Source organism: Callospermophilus lateralis, chromosome 6 (assembly GCF_048772815.1).
Source record: "Callospermophilus lateralis isolate mCalLat2 chromosome 6, mCalLat2.hap1, whole genome shotgun sequence".
Lineage (NCBI taxonomy): Eukaryota > Metazoa > Chordata > Mammalia > Rodentia > Sciuridae > Callospermophilus > Callospermophilus lateralis.
This window is the reverse complement of record NC_135310.1, coordinates 121,001,418-121,016,310: the sequence shown is the minus strand read 5'-3', so window position 1 is coordinate 121,016,310 and position 14,893 is coordinate 121,001,418. Positions and strand designations below refer to the sequence as shown.

The 14,893-nt window shown below is 47.8% G+C and overlaps 2 protein-coding genes across 2 annotated transcripts; one reads left to right on the top strand and one right to left on the bottom strand.

Moving 5' to 3' along the window:
• Positions 1–1,059: 1,059 nt before the first annotated feature.
• On the bottom strand, positions 1,060–9,347 carry Tap1 (transporter 1, ATP binding cassette subfamily B member). Its single transcript, XM_076857725.1, has 11 exons — positions 8,561–9,347; positions 7,962–8,076; positions 7,684–7,814; positions 6,579–6,784; positions 5,959–6,156; positions 5,010–5,138; positions 4,667–4,855; positions 3,427–3,600; positions 3,042–3,204; positions 2,608–2,744; positions 1,060–1,674 (listed from the first exon to the last, which is right to left on the bottom strand). The coding sequence occupies exons 1-11, from the start codon at positions 9,159–9,161 to the stop codon at positions 1,468–1,470; spliced, it is 2,250 nt and encodes a 749-aa protein (XP_076713840.1). The 5' UTR covers positions 9,162–9,347; the 3' UTR covers positions 1,060–1,467.
• Positions 9,348–9,703: 356 nt separating this feature from the next.
• Positions 9,704–14,550, top strand: Psmb9 (proteasome 20S subunit beta 9). The gene is made up of 6 exons (XM_076857726.1): positions 9,704–9,829; positions 11,781–11,848; positions 12,600–12,731; positions 13,315–13,444; positions 13,670–13,811; positions 14,372–14,550. Exons 1-6 carry the CDS (start codon positions 9,770–9,772, stop codon positions 14,497–14,499), a joined length of 660 nt encoding a protein of 219 aa, XP_076713841.1. The 5' UTR covers positions 9,704–9,769; the 3' UTR covers positions 14,500–14,550.
• Positions 14,551–14,893: the final 343 nt, after the last annotated feature.

Sequence of the window (14,893 nt, the reverse complement as noted above, 5' to 3'; positions counted from 1 at the left end):
CGTACTGGGGACAGACGTCTCTTCTCCGCATCACAGAGGTCGATAAACGATGGGTAATGGTCTATCCGAAGGGTGGAGAGAGCGCGCCTTCGGACGCCCTCTTGGAGTCGATTACAGTGGGAGACGCCAGGCAGGCATCCGCTGGAAACAGCCAAGGAGTGGGGAGGGTCGTGTCACCTAAAGACGTAGCCTCAATCAGAAAGGTGCAAGTCTGCAAGGGACAGGAGGCGGTTTCATGTCGGGGCATGTGAGGGTGGAGGACAGCGTTCCTATTAGCATCATTCTATAAAAATCAGGGAAGAGTAGAAGTAGATGGCGGGGACGCTGGGGACACTGCGTCCGGGGCCACCGGAAAGAATGTACCCGCATCGTACCGGGTCCCAAGGAGAAGGAGAGTCTCTGAATCTCTTTCCACGTGGTCCCTTGTCGGGCCCCTCCCGGCTCAACGGTCTCCTAACCAGAGGCCACCCTCAAGAACATGCCTTTCGACCCACCTCTCCTCGCCTGGCTCCTGACTGCAATAAAGCGCTGCTGAGTTGAATCCCCGCCTCTTCTTGCAACCTGTGTCGGCCTCATCTGCCCAGCAACTGTTAACGTCACACACCCTGGCCCTCCCTGAATGGAAGAAATTTACTAGACAAGCCCGCCCACTACTCTGAGATTACGCCGGCGACAGGTGCCACTCTGAACTGGGTGAGCCTTACAGAAAGGATCTAAGTGAGCCGGGTGGGTGGTGTGAAGCCCTGCTAGCCCCTGCTCGCCCGCTTGCGCTTCCTCCATTGGGTTCGCCCTCTGTGTTCCAGTTCTGAAAGAGCCGGCTCTGAGCTGCAGCTGCTGGTGTCCTGAGAAGGACCGCATCAGAGTCTTGCTCATCCTTGGGAGCAGACCAGTGTGGGGGGAATAGAGGGGTGACCACAGAAATAAAATATCTGGGGGAGGGGATGGCGCCCCTAGGGCTGTCAAACATTAATTATACTAAAAGAAGACCTTCCGAAAAGTACACTGCAAAAGGTGTTGAACTCTTGGGATGCCGGAAACAGGAGAAATCACAGTACAAAACACCAACTTTATTATAAATATCAAGAACCCACAGAGTAATTATGGGCCAGCATATGCCTTTGGACATATTGAAGGCTGCTGGTCTCCCCTTTCTGTACATTCTGAATATTTCTTCTCATTTTTAGAGTGCTATTCAGACCAAAGCATCAAATGTATCTCTAAACCCATGGAGGGTTTACAAAATCCTCTTTGTCTTCCAGGAAGTCTTTATTATCAAGAGGAGCTTGGAGAAGAAGTAACACACATACAAATTTCAAGAATCACCCAGGAGTTTACATCTTAACATGTAACTCTTCCTAGCAGCAGCTGCCCACTCTATAGCTTTGGTAGGACCTTTGCTCCCAAGTTCTCCACCACAGAGAACAGAAGAAATTGGAGGGAAGGGTAATGTGCAGGTAGAGAAGTCTTTCATTCTGGAGCACCTGCAGGAGCCTGCACCATGTCGAAGTAGCATCCCCTATTCTCCATGAGCTGCTGGTGGGTTCCCTCCTCACAGATGGTGCCTCCTTTCAGAAAGAGGATGTGGTCAGCCTGCTCCACCAAGCTGAGATTCTGGGTGATAAGAAGCACAGAGCGAGAGAAACGCTCTGGGCTTTCATACAGGAGTTGCTGCACCTGAGGAAAGACAGAAACTCTGTCAGGATGGGACCCCTCACTCCCAGCCCAAGAACCATCCATCTATGTTTCCAGGGCTAGGACAGACCTCACAGGGTCACTGCCTGGTCTTCCAACAACCCCAAGGGCACTGAAGATTCCTGTTTTGAGTGTTTCTCTGTCGAACCTTTGTTTTATTAAGGAATATTCATTCACATGAGGCGGTACAAAGTAGGAATCTCATAGTGAAACTAAATCTCCTCTCCTCCTATGGGCCAGGATTTCTTTATTTTATGTTATTTTTGGTACTGGGGATTGAACTAAGGGGTGCGTAATCACTGAGCCACATTCCCAGCTCTTTTTATTTTTTATTTTGAGACAGGGTCTCACTAAATTGCTTAGGTTAGCTTTAAATTTGGAGCTTCATGCTTCAGCCTCCTAAGCCAATAAAATTACAGGCACGTGCCACTGTACCAAGCAGGAATTTTTTTTTCTTTTTTTTTTTTTAGATTTTGAGCAAATATAACTTAGTAGTAGTAAAAAGCATGTGCACTCAAGTCAGACAAATCTGAATTTGGGTCCAGGCCAAAGAGCAGGTTACTCAACCTCTCTTAGCCACCACTGTATCTGTAGAAGAGGACAATAATGTCCAGCTCACAAGGAATCATGATTAATAAATTGATGACACAGTACTGTAAAGTAGTAGCAAGTCTAGTACATAAGTACAAGATTAATTAATATTAATATTAGAATAGTCTTTTCTTTATATTTGTCTTTATGGATTCAGAGATAATCTCTTTTAACTGGTTCTGAATGTCTTGGGGGAAAAGCTAATGGGAACTGCAAATTCCAAGGACCAGTTTGGATAATTGTGACCTTGGTGTAACTAATGTAGGATGAGCAAAGGAAGTCAGGTTCCGTGGGATCTAGGCATTAAGAAGATGGCTGTCTTACCCGTAACTGGCTGTTTGCATCCAGGGCACTCGTGGCGTCATCTAGAATGAGTACACCTGGCTTCCGCATCAATGCTCGGGCCAAGGCCACTGCCTGTCGCTGACCTCCTGACAGCTGGCCCCCAGCCTCACCTACCTCTGCAGAGACAAGAGCCCAGATGACAGCTGGATAGACCCATGTGTTTACATGTGCAAACACACACACACACACACACACACACACACACACACACCAAGGACTGATGGGTACAACTGGACAGGGGAGGTTTGGGAGGGTGGGCAGAGTTCTGAGGCTATGAGGATGAAGCCACCACAGCAACAAGATCTTACAACTTCAAATTGATGTCCACGGGGCAGGAGGAATGGAATAATAAGGATAAGACTACTGGGGTTTCAGAAGGGTAGAAGTGTTCAGGTGGTAAGATGAATGGGTACCTGTGTCATAGCCCTGAGGGAGCCCAGAAATGAAACTATGGGCTCCAGACTGTATTGCAGCACTTTTTATCTCCTCCATAGTTGGCTTCTGGATCAGACCATAGGCAATATTTTCTTTAATACTTCTTCCAAACAGCTGTGGTTCTTGTCCCACTGCAGCCACCTAAGATATGGTGAAGAATCACAGAACAAGTAACAGGAGTATATCTATCTGGAGACAGGACACTCATGATTGACAGCATATCATAAAATTACATTCCTCTCCTGACCACACTTCCATATCCACCCAAAGTCTCCTAATCATCCCTAACCTTCCTTTCAGCTCAGTGGCAATGCTCTTTTAGGTTGGCGCTCCCCTTCTTCCCCATGCCATCTTCTTGCCCACCTGTCTGTGCAGGTATCGATGTTCATATTGAGGAAGGGGCTCCCCATCCAGCAGCAGCTGGCCCATGGTGGGCTGGTAAAGATTCTGCAGCAGGGCAGCCACAGTGCTCTTCCCTGATCCATTGGGTCCCACTAGTGCTGTCACTTTACCAGGATATAGGGTGAATGTCAGCCCCTGGAAGTCAGAGAATCACAATAAGAAGCACTCTAATCAAGGACTCTAACATGAAGACTGTCATTGTCATGTTACTTAGCATAATGTCTTATCCCAAGGAAGAAAGGAGAAAATGAGGACATATAGGAATTCTTTATATATATATATATATAAAATATATAGATTTAGATTTTAAGTAAATATAACTTATTTTCATATATAAAATATATAGATTTAGATTTAGATTTTAAGTAAATATAACTTATTTTCTTAAAATAAGTAAAATGACACAATACCTTTATTTTTGTTTGTTTTTATTTTATGTGGTGCCAGGGATTGAACACAGTGCCTCACACAAGCGAGGCAAGCGCTCTACCACTGAGCCACAACCCCAGCCTCGACATATAGGAATTCTTACTAGCCCATATGCATAGAATTCTGGGATGATACCTCCCCAAGGAGAAGAGATGGGAGATGAGACAAAGAAGAAGGTAAAGAAAAAGCACCACTATGCCACACACATAATACTGGATACCATCCGGAAGCAGAAAAAAAAATCACATTCTTAATCACACAAGGAAAGAAAGAAGACCAGGAACACATATTTTGGTGAGCAAGTCCTTGGAACATGAGAGTCTTCTCTTTAAAACCTCTTTTCCCATTCTCCTTGGAAGTTCAAACTAATCCTTGAGTTTGGGGAAGATTTATGGAACAGATATGCTTACCAATACCTGTTTATTTTTTACTTATTTATTTTGGTACCAGGGATCGAACCCAGAGGCACTCAACCACTGAGCCACATCCCCAGTGTTTTTTGTTTTGTTTTGTTTTGTTTTAGATAGTTCTCACTAAGTTGCTTAAGGCCTCATTAAGTTGCTGAGCCTGGCTCTGAACTAGTGATCCTACTACCTTAGCCTCCCAAGCCACTGGGATTACAGGCATGTGCCACCATGCCCAGCCTTATCAATGTCTTTTACAGCTTAAGAAGGATTGGGCTTGATGTTTAGCAGGCTAGAAGCAGAAAGAAAATTGAGGATGACAGAGGTTAAGGTGAGGTGGCTGGAATACAGAGATTGAGGGGCTATACCTGCAGCACTGGGACGTCTGGATCATTAGGATAGGCAAAGGAGACATCTTGGAACTGGACAAGGCTCTCCATGTTTGAGGGAATCAATAGACCCCTGGGTGGGCAGCGAGGGGTCCGGTCCAGATATTCAAATATTTTCTCTGAGGAGCCTATAGCCTTCTGTACCCGGGGATAGGTGGAAAGCAGCACCTGAAAGAGAGCTATGAATGTGAGAGGGGCAGGTCCTAACCTGCTTGCCAGCATTATATGATGTGAGAAGGGTAAAGAGTGGAAGGAAAGGAACACAGGTGGTGATGGGATGGGGAAGGAATGGCACTGGGGAGTGAAACTGAAGGGACCTCACCTTGACAGCAACGGTGAACTGTATCTGGTAGAGAACAAATGCAACGAGGTTCCCACTGCTTACAGTCCCTGTTGTCACCATCTGCCCACCAATGTATAGGATTCCCACCTTCAGCAGCAGCCCTGAGATCTATGGAGAGACCACACAGAGAGACTTTTAAAAGGAAGAATTGTGGAAGGGAAACAAAGAACCCGAGTAGTTAGCATAAAGGAGATATAAAGTCCCTTTCTCTCAATTTACAGTAGCAGGCTCCATAGGTAAAAAGGAAAAATGAACCAGAGAATCCATGGAGTCTGACTCAAATACAGATCCCAGGAGTCGTCCTTACCTTTCTCACATCACCATTATCAGCTTATTCAGGGAGCATTTTACTCTTCACAAAAAGACTTTCATGAATATGCTGTCAGCTAATATTAGTATCAAGAGTACCTGTAAAGGAGGGTCCATCATTTCCATTTTTCTAAATGAGGAAACAGCCTCAGAGAAGGTAAGTTACTTGCCTGTACTCAGAGCTAGTAAACGGCAGCATTAAGCCAGGACTGCTGATTGCTGTTCAGTTCCCTTTATATTACATCACAGCTGCCCCTGATCCCTGGCTTCTAGAATTCCCATGGCTCTCACTAGCATATTGGCACAGCACCAGTATGCAGTGGACCCAGGTGCAGAAATTTATGGCTCCCTTAGCTTTTGCTGAGAGGCAAAGGAAGGCCCTAGGACTGGAAGACATGACATCTTTCCAATCCACAAGATTGGGTGAACTTTGTGTACCATAGTGGAAGGAAGCTACTTAGCAACCCTAAAAGAAGAAGGAAGTTAGAGACAACAAGTAGAGTAACTGAGTCTCGGTGCTATGATGAAAACTTGGAACCAACCATGTCCTGGTGCAGGAAGAATGGGAGGAAGATCAGGAAAAGGACAAGGGGGTGGCAACTCATCTCCAGGTTCTCACATCAGTGGTGCACAGGTTGACTGCATAGGCCAGGGCCTCCTTTTGGTTGAGCGTCTTCATTTCCTCCAGCTTCTGCCTAAACTTCTGGGCCTCGCCTTCCTCATTGGCAAAGCTCCGGACTGTAGACATAGCTGACAGGGCCTCGATGGCCACCTGGCTGGCCTCTGCCAGAGAGTCCCGCACCTGTACTCCCAGTGACTGTGAAGACAAGGACAAGAAATGTCACATATGGTTAGCAAACCATAAGGGACACTATTATCTGAACTACCTACTTAAAAATTAAAGTCTGGAAGAGAAAGAGGGACAGGAGGGAAGACAAGGGGGCACAACTATACCACTGGACACTAAAGACATGCAGGGAAGAGGAAAATTTCTCAAAATAGTTTGAGGATCATATTCTTAAGGAGAGATTGTGGGAAGAAGTTAGAAGAGAACATGGAGATCAATGCTGAGCAATCTGTGAACATGGATTATAGGAACTACAGGGACAGGGAGTTCCATGAAGATGGAGAATCAGTGAGGGTACCAAGAGAGTCGTGCTGAAAGCAATCTGAGGGAAAATGAGTCTTCCCAGTCAGTGATGATGGTCTGTGTAGGTTGAGCCAACTCCCTGGACATACCTGGCACCATTTTCCCAGCTTCTTAGGCAGAAGGAAAAGCAGAGGCAGGGCAGCCAGGGTGACCAGGGTGAGGGACAGTGACCCCCAGAGCATGAGCCCCAAGAGACATAGTCCTCGCACCAGGTACCACATCAATATGTTCAGTTCATGACTCAGAGACTCACACACGGTGGATGTGTCATCTGTTACTCGAGAGGTGATGTTACCTGCCAGGGTCGGGGAGAGAGAGTGGCAGGAATGAGACCAGTTCACAGAGTGATGAGAAGAGGAACAAAGAGCCAGGATGCCAGGGTTGGGGTGTCAACATGGGTTTCTAAGGAGGCTAGACAAATAAGCTTAGGAGTCTGGGGAGGTGTGGGAACCTCAATGCAGAAAAAAATGAGTGTCAGAGAGGAAAAGCCTGGCCAAAGGCCTTCATTTCAACTCTAAGAAAGTTGGTTTGCGTGTGATTTTATATTTCTCTAAAAGCTTTCTCTCCATTAAAGCTTTGCATATCCCACACTATTCACAAGAAGGAGCTCAAACTGTTCGTGCAGCAGACCCAGAGAAGGGAGGGTGCTGCTAGGAAGCACTCCAGGAATCCATCATGAATGCTGCATTGGGAATCAAGATGCTGGGTCTAACACCAAGTTTGCCTCTAACCAAATATGACTATACAGGTTTCAGCATGTAGGGTCTAGACCTCATGAGGCAGTTGAACTTCATGATCTCAACATTCCCAAGTTTCAAATTCTATAGTTTCTGTCTAGAACACATGGGGACAGATTTATGTGGAATTCTGGATGAAAACATTTTTTAAGGTAAAGAGAACAATACTTTGTTTCTGAGGTATATCGAGTATAACAAATAAGAATGTGTGGGTTTAGGGCTAGGTTTGTGGCTCAGCGGTAGAGCACCCGCCTAGCATGTATGAGGCCCTGGGTTCAATCCTCAGCACCACATAAAAGTAAATAAATAAAACAAAGGTATTGTGTCCAACTACAGCTAACAAATAAATAAGAATGTATGGGTTTAAGAAAGGCAGGGGAAATCTGCAAGGTTAAAAGTAAAAGGGCTTATATGGAGATAAAGAGCATAAGAGTGTATAAGGAATTTTGTGAGAAACCTGTTTGGTTCTGCTGGAAAAACTCCGTCTCCTGGCGCAAGACGGCCTGAAACACCTTTCCCTGAAAGTGACAATGTACACGCCCCATTGTGCTGTTATAGATCCCATCGCCCACGAACTCCAGCAGTGCACTAGAGAGAGATGGGGGAGAAGAAGGGTCAGGGTATGTTCAGGCAAGGAAGAAAAGGTCCCAGATATCCCTGCAGGAGTGCACTTTGGATGGTCTCCCCAGTATCCAACCCTCTCTTTTCCAGGGTTCCTATGCTCAACTCCCAGACCTGGCTATGGTGAGAATGGACATAAGAGTGATGTTTCGGGTTAAAGTAGTAGCTGTCTTATCTTGTAGAATCCAGTCCGTGAGGCGGCCGGTGAAGAATGGAATGGCCATCTCCCCTGGGAGAGAAGAGAGGTGGGTCAGTCACAAACTTTAAGTCTGAGCTCGTCATTTCTCCTCAAACTGTCTCCTCCCTGCCCCTCTCCAGGCTTACCATTACCCTGCAGGACAGGTGCAGAAAAAAGACTTTGAGTTCATAGCCCAAACCTGAATATGACTGAACTCACAATCCTGTGGTTGCCCCACCAGCCCCTTCAGGGAGTTTAATTAAGAAGGATGGAGATGGTGCAGTAAAATACCCTCCTGTTAGAAATAAGATGTTCTGCCTCAGAGAAAGGACTTGCCCACAGGGACCCAGGCCAGCACTGAAGCCCAGGACTTCTGCTCCCACCCAGTCCAGTCTGGAATGGTCTGCAGGACCTGAGCTAGGTAGAGGTGCACCCATCTACATTTCCCAGAACCCACACTGCTCTTCTTTGACCATCACCCTGGATTCCTGCCCAGCCCCCTGTATCCTTCCCTTCAGCCCTGCGTCTCCCTTACCAAGACAGGAGAGAACCAGTAGGACCAGGATCAGAGGGAAACGTCGCACCTCTGAGCCCAGGCAGCCTAGAAGTCGACGCACCGCAACCCCAGAGTCTCCATGACCGCTGGCCTCCCAGAGGCTCCCGAGCTTGTGCCACAGTGCGGCTGCAGGCAGTGCGGCTACGTAGCTGAGGACGAACGCATCCAGGCGACTTCCCCAGTGCAATAGTCTGGTGCTATCAACATCCCCGAGGGCTCCCCACGAGCCCAGCTCTCGAAGCAAGGCAAGTCCCGGCAAGGCCAAACCCAGCGCCGCCGCCAATGGCTCCAAAACTGCCAGCCACCCGTGGCCCCTCGTGCTTCCGCCCTGGCAGCCAACTGTTGCCTTGAGGATCCCGCGGACCCCCAGCCACAGTATGATCCAGCGGCTCAGGCCCACCACCCAGGTCCGGAGCAGCAGCAGCGAAGAGGGCACTAGCCGGGAGACTATTCCGGGCAGCGCAGTCCGGAGCAGCACGCAGTCGGCGGAAAGTAGCAGCGATGCCCCCAGCCACGCTCCCAGGGAGGCTCCGGAGCAGCGGAAGAACCCGCAGCGGGCGGACGACTTTGGACAGGCCATTGCCTCGCAGGAGCTGTCCCTGGTCCCGGCCTGGGACTCTCCGCTTTCCCGCCTGGGCCGGAGTCTCTGCTGCCGGAATCCACGATCCCGTGGGCGACCGGACCAGCGGCTGGGGGAGGGAAGAGCCGCCGGCCAAGGCGGAGCTCGAGGAAAGTCCCAGGAACCGGCTGAAGCTGGCAGCGCTTGCTAGAAGTGTGGCTGTTTAGGGGAAAGGGAAATCGAAAGCGGCCGCCGCTCATTAGACCCGCCCACTTCTAAAAGCGACCCGCCCAAACTATTTTGGAAGTGGTCATTGAAATCAGAACCGACATTCTGGCTAGCAGCCCTAGTGTCCCCATTGTCGCCATCACACACACCCCCACTTCCCTCCTCTCCCGGCCTCCTTCAGGTCCACGGGCACAAATTTTCTCACCCCAGCCGCTTGGCGGGACTCTTTCGTCACCTGTCTCCGGGCAGATCTGCCCAGCACAGGTTAGGACCCGCGCGACGCCTCGCCGGCGCCCCCTGGCGGAAGTAGTGAGGGGGCGGGGCTGCGAGCCGTAGGCAGCGCGCTGCCGCTGATTGGAAACCAGGGCCCCAGTCAGCAAGGAGCGCGGCGTTTGGCTGGGATGCTGCGGGCTGGAGCACCTACCGGGGACTTCTCCCGGACCGGAGAGGTCCACACTGGGGTAATGAGTCCGGGTCTGAGGGTTGGCAGAGGGCTCAGGGAGGTGGAGACAGGGGGACCCTGGAAGAGCCGGGCAGTGAATAGAGAAACTAACCAGAAGTTTAGGGAGGTAGCCTGGAGCAGCCAGTGCTTGCACTCCGCAATGAGCATAGGTACCCCTATTCGTAAGGGAGACGTTCAGGGTCTCCGTGCGACCGTGTTGGAAAAGGGAGCTTTGGCTCTTAGCTGGTAGCGTCAGGGGAAGCTGCTCTGAAGCGCTTTCGCTTTCACTCTGGTGTGTACAGTGGGGGTGAGTTAAATCAAGAGAGGAGCTTGGAGACTGCAAAGAGATAAGGAAATGGTGCCCTGAATGAAGCAGGACAGCACTTGGAAGAAAGAAATGTGAGCATTTATGCAGAAGGACCAATTCATTACACAAAACTTTGTCCCTGGGTAACTCGCAGCCCAAGCACTAATAAAGGAAGGAAGGTGTCCTTCTGTGAGTCAGTGATGCTCTTTCCCGGAAGGCTCCTGCTTGGCACAGGTGCTGCCCTGCTCCCTACCTTACCTCCCTCATGCCCGCTGCGGGAGTTTGCCCATACCGGGTGCCTGGAGCATATGAAAGCATATGGCTGGTTTCTGCTCTCTGACCACTGACTGCCACCACTCTAGGCCTCAGGTGGTTTTGTTATAAAGAGATGGCCTCTGAGATGTAGTACTCCTGTTCTCTGGCCCTTTATATATAAGTCAGTATGTCAGAAGGTGCACTCAAGGTAGGCTCCGTAGGAACCAGAGTAAGGCTTGGAGACCCGCCCACTTCTAAAAGTGACCTGTCCAAACTATTTTGGAAGTGGTCATTGAAATCAGAACTGACATTCTGGCTAGCAGCCCTGGTGTCCCCCTTGTCGCCATCACACACCCGCTTCCCTCCTCTCCCTGCCTCCTTCAGATCCACATGCACAAATTTTCTCATCCTAGCCATTTGGCAGGACTCCTTCTCTCACTGCCAGATTAGCAGTGGAAAGCACAAGAAGTCCAATCAAGGGATAGGAGTTAGACCTGGGTTTTAGTTCCAGGTCTGCTATTAATTCTGCATGACCTTGGCTAAGTAATTTCTTCTCCGTGACTCAGTTTCCTAGAATGAACAGAGAATCTTTAAGGCTCCTTCCAACTCAACAAGATCTGGAAAAGTATATCTTTATCCTCTTTCACTCTTCCTTAGTCCTTTTCTTGACCTGGAAATTTCAGTTCAAGTTTGAACCCAGTCAAGAGATCTGGACAGAGATCAGCACTCTCCTAGTACAGACTCTTCCCCTGGCTGCAAAGACTTTGATTACCTCTTTTAATCCTTCTATGTGTTCTTGTTTCTTCCCTCCTACCTTGACTCCTGACCATGCCAAACACTGACCTCCTTGATGTTTCCCATTGCCTGGTAAATTTAAAGAGCTCACTTCTGATTAAGCAAGAATGGAGGTAGAGGATTTGGGATCAACAAAAGACCTGACCTTGTTTACCAAGTTCACAGTAACTTGCACTATCAGATCTGTACCACATCTGCACCTACAACAGGCACAGGGTAGTGGAGACTATTCACTTGTGGGCTTCTTCACAGCACATGGAAGTGACCCCCCTCCAGCCCTCCCCTCAGTAGGACCACTTCTCCCTTTAGGAACCTCATCCCCACCTCTCTTTTGAGTGGTAAGAATTCCACTTAGGGAAGTTTGGGCTTAGAGATAGGTCTTTCTGTGCGGTCTTAGAGCCAGGCTGTGACATTTGCCTACAGCTGAATGAAACAATAGAGAAAGAAGAAAGATGTAGGGGGAAAAAAATCCTGTGCTAGAAGTTAGCTCTGGCCTGAACTACTGTGTGACCTTGAGCTAGTCACCTTCCCTCTCCAGGAATGTTTCCTCTTCTACAGCATAAGGGATCAGGGCTCTTTCTGCTCTGACATTTCATACTCTGTGTCTCTGCAGACAACCATCATGGCAGTGGAGTTTGATGGGGGTGTCGTGGTGGGTTCTGATTCCCGGGTGTCTGCAGGGTGAGTACAATGAAGGTGTATACCTTTGGAAGGAAGCTAATGATGGCCCCCAATACACATTTTTTCTGACCCATTTGTGAAAAAATCTGATAGGTTAGAACTTTCAGGAAATGAAGCTGACCTTTTCAAAGATCCACTATAATATGACCTTGGGTAGATGTATGGGTGCTGAATTCATGGAGGAGGATCTAGGGTCTGAGTGCCTAAATAGCCTGTCCTTGTCATGTATCACGATAAGTGTAAAGGACTAGGGTCTGAATGTGGCACAGGCTGTAGGTTTCTGAGGAGTCTTCTTCCATCTGTGTTTAAGGATAAACAAGATGGCTTCATCAAGTAAGCATCTCACTTCTCATTTTTACATTTTCATTTAACTTTGTCTCTTCTCCCCTCCTAGCCAGTTTTCTCACATGCAACATGAGTATATAGGATTAGATCGGTATTACTTACATTATGTTCTGTAGAACAGAACTCCTCCAAGATGATTAATAGGGAAGAAAAATTCATGAGGCACATGTTTCTTAACTCCGTATATTTGTTTTGTTGTAAAATCTAAGTCTGAAAAGAAGTCTAATTAATAATGATTAATAGAGTGGTTACTTTATCTGAGGTTATTTTATTTTTGTTGGCTGCTTTAATCCAAGCATTAAATTTCATGCTATTCTCTTTTCAAATAACCTTGAGAAACAATAAATGATTAGCCCCCAAATTCCTGCAACTCTAACATTAATGACCATTGGCTGTTTCCCAACAGAGAGGCAGTGGTCAACCGGGTGTTTGACAAGCTGTCCCCTCTACACCATCGCATCTACTGTGCCCTCTCTGGTTCAGCTGCTGATGCCCAAGCCATTGCGGACATGGCCGCCTACCAGCTGGAGTTGCATGGGTATGACACCCTGGGGACCTGACTCCAGATGAAGTATCTTGTTCCAGGAGCAATGTTTCAGCTTCTGTTTCTATTAGCTTTGAACAGTTTCCACATCTGTAAAGTGGAGTAAATAGTACCTACTCTGACTCCCCAGATGGCTGTTTGGAGAATCAAATGATAAATGTGAAAGCCGTTTGAAAACTGTAAATCACTATCCTAAGAAAACTCATTAGGAAGAAAACGATGATGTGGGGCCCACCATAATATCAGGCAGTCACCATATGAGAAATCAAAGTCCCTAGGACTGAGGTGAAGCTTATCTGCTTTTCCCCATAAGGGCAGGGCCCTTGCAGCCAAAAGAGTCTTGTACCATTGCAAGGTGGGAGGGGTGGAGCTGAGTGGAAGAGGGTGAATAACTGAAAGGTCCTTACAAATTGGTGGTGTGGCTCTCTAGTTTCTCTGTAGATGAGGGAGAGAAGCTGGAGTTTGAACTATTGCAGCTGTAGGTTCAAGTGTCACTTGGCAGGGATGACAGTAATGGCACAGGAGGGTGGGACTTAAGAAAATGTTATCAACCCTTATTCCCTAACATCTCCTTCAGGTTGGAACTGGAAGAACCTCCACTGGTTCTGGCTGCTGCAAATGTGATAAGGAATATCACCTACAAATATAGGGAAGACTTGTCGGCACACCTCATGGTAGCTGGCTGGGACCAACGTGAAGGGGGCCAGGTGAGTCCCTCCCAAGGCACCCCTACACAGGAGATGGAGGTCATAAGTCATTCCAGCAATGAGTTCCAAAGATACTGCCTCTTAAAAAGTACACTACAGCCTCAACTGTTGGGGATATGAAAGACAGGGGCTTTCCTGCAGGGTGCAGAGACGACGTGCTTGACTCTATGGGAACAAGTGGCTCCATGATTCTTTAGTCTGACCTGAGGGTACCTCCGCCGCCAGGTATATGGAACCCTGGGAGGAATGCTGACTCGACAGCCCTTTGCCATTGGTGGATCTGGCAGCACTTACATTTACGGTTATGTGGATGCAGCATATAAACCAGGCATGACCCCTGAGGAGTGCAGGCGCTTCACCACAGATGGTAACTAACCATGTGGGAGGTAACCTGGGGGTGGGAGGCTGCACGTGGGAAGGAAGTAGGTTATGAGGAACAGGAACATAGATGGCCACTTAATTTAATGTCCAAACTGGGATACTTTGAAAGGAAAATTGGGAAGGACAAATATAAAACTGAATGGGGTTTGAGGACAATAGGGGTAAATCAGAACTGTTCAGAACAAAACAAGCTAGGATATGTGGTCCTCATAGGAACCAGTGGTGTGCTGGGCTGGCCTGTGCCAATGCATGAGGGCTGACTGTTAAATATCCCAGGGTTTGGAACTTCTTGTTAATCTGTTGGTAGTTTGAAACTGATCAGTGGCCACATCTAAACCATGGGCATGAGTGGGTGCTACATATGAAGGCTTCTTTTTGGTTGCTTTTCTGAAGCTGGTTTACCAGTTCACCACTAAATATGCCTCTCTGGAAGTGGAGTTTTGAGGTGAAAGTGGAAGTTGTCCTATGGTGGACAGGAGGGGAAGGAAAAGATTTTTGAAGCTAAGTCATTCTCTCCTCCTCTCTCTAACTTGAAATCCTCTGCAGCTATCACTCTGGCCATGAACCGGGATGGCTCCAGTGGAGGTGTCATCTACCTGGTCACTATCACCGCTGCTGGTGTGGATCATCGAGTACTCTTGGGGAATGAGCTGCCAAAATTCTATGACGAGTGAATCTTCCTCTGACTTTCCTTCCTTGTTTTTAATAAACTCTACAGGACCAGAGGCCAGTGTGGTGAATGGGGAATGGGTGTCAGAGAGGTGAATATTAGGAGAGGGGGCTTCTTCCCTCCCAGATGTCAGCATATCCTTTTTATTCTTGTCTCAGATATGAAACATCTTTCCTAGAGAAAGGAGACAGGAGAATACTAGAAATAGGAGGGAACCTATATGTGATAGGTCATCATGTACTCAGTGATTTTTAAACATTATAGATAATTTTTAAAAATCTCATAGGGCTGCTGGATGTGGCTCAGTGGCAGAGCACATGCCCTGGATTCAATCCCTAACACACACACATAATAATAATAATAATAATAATAATAATAATAAAAGCAATAATAATAAT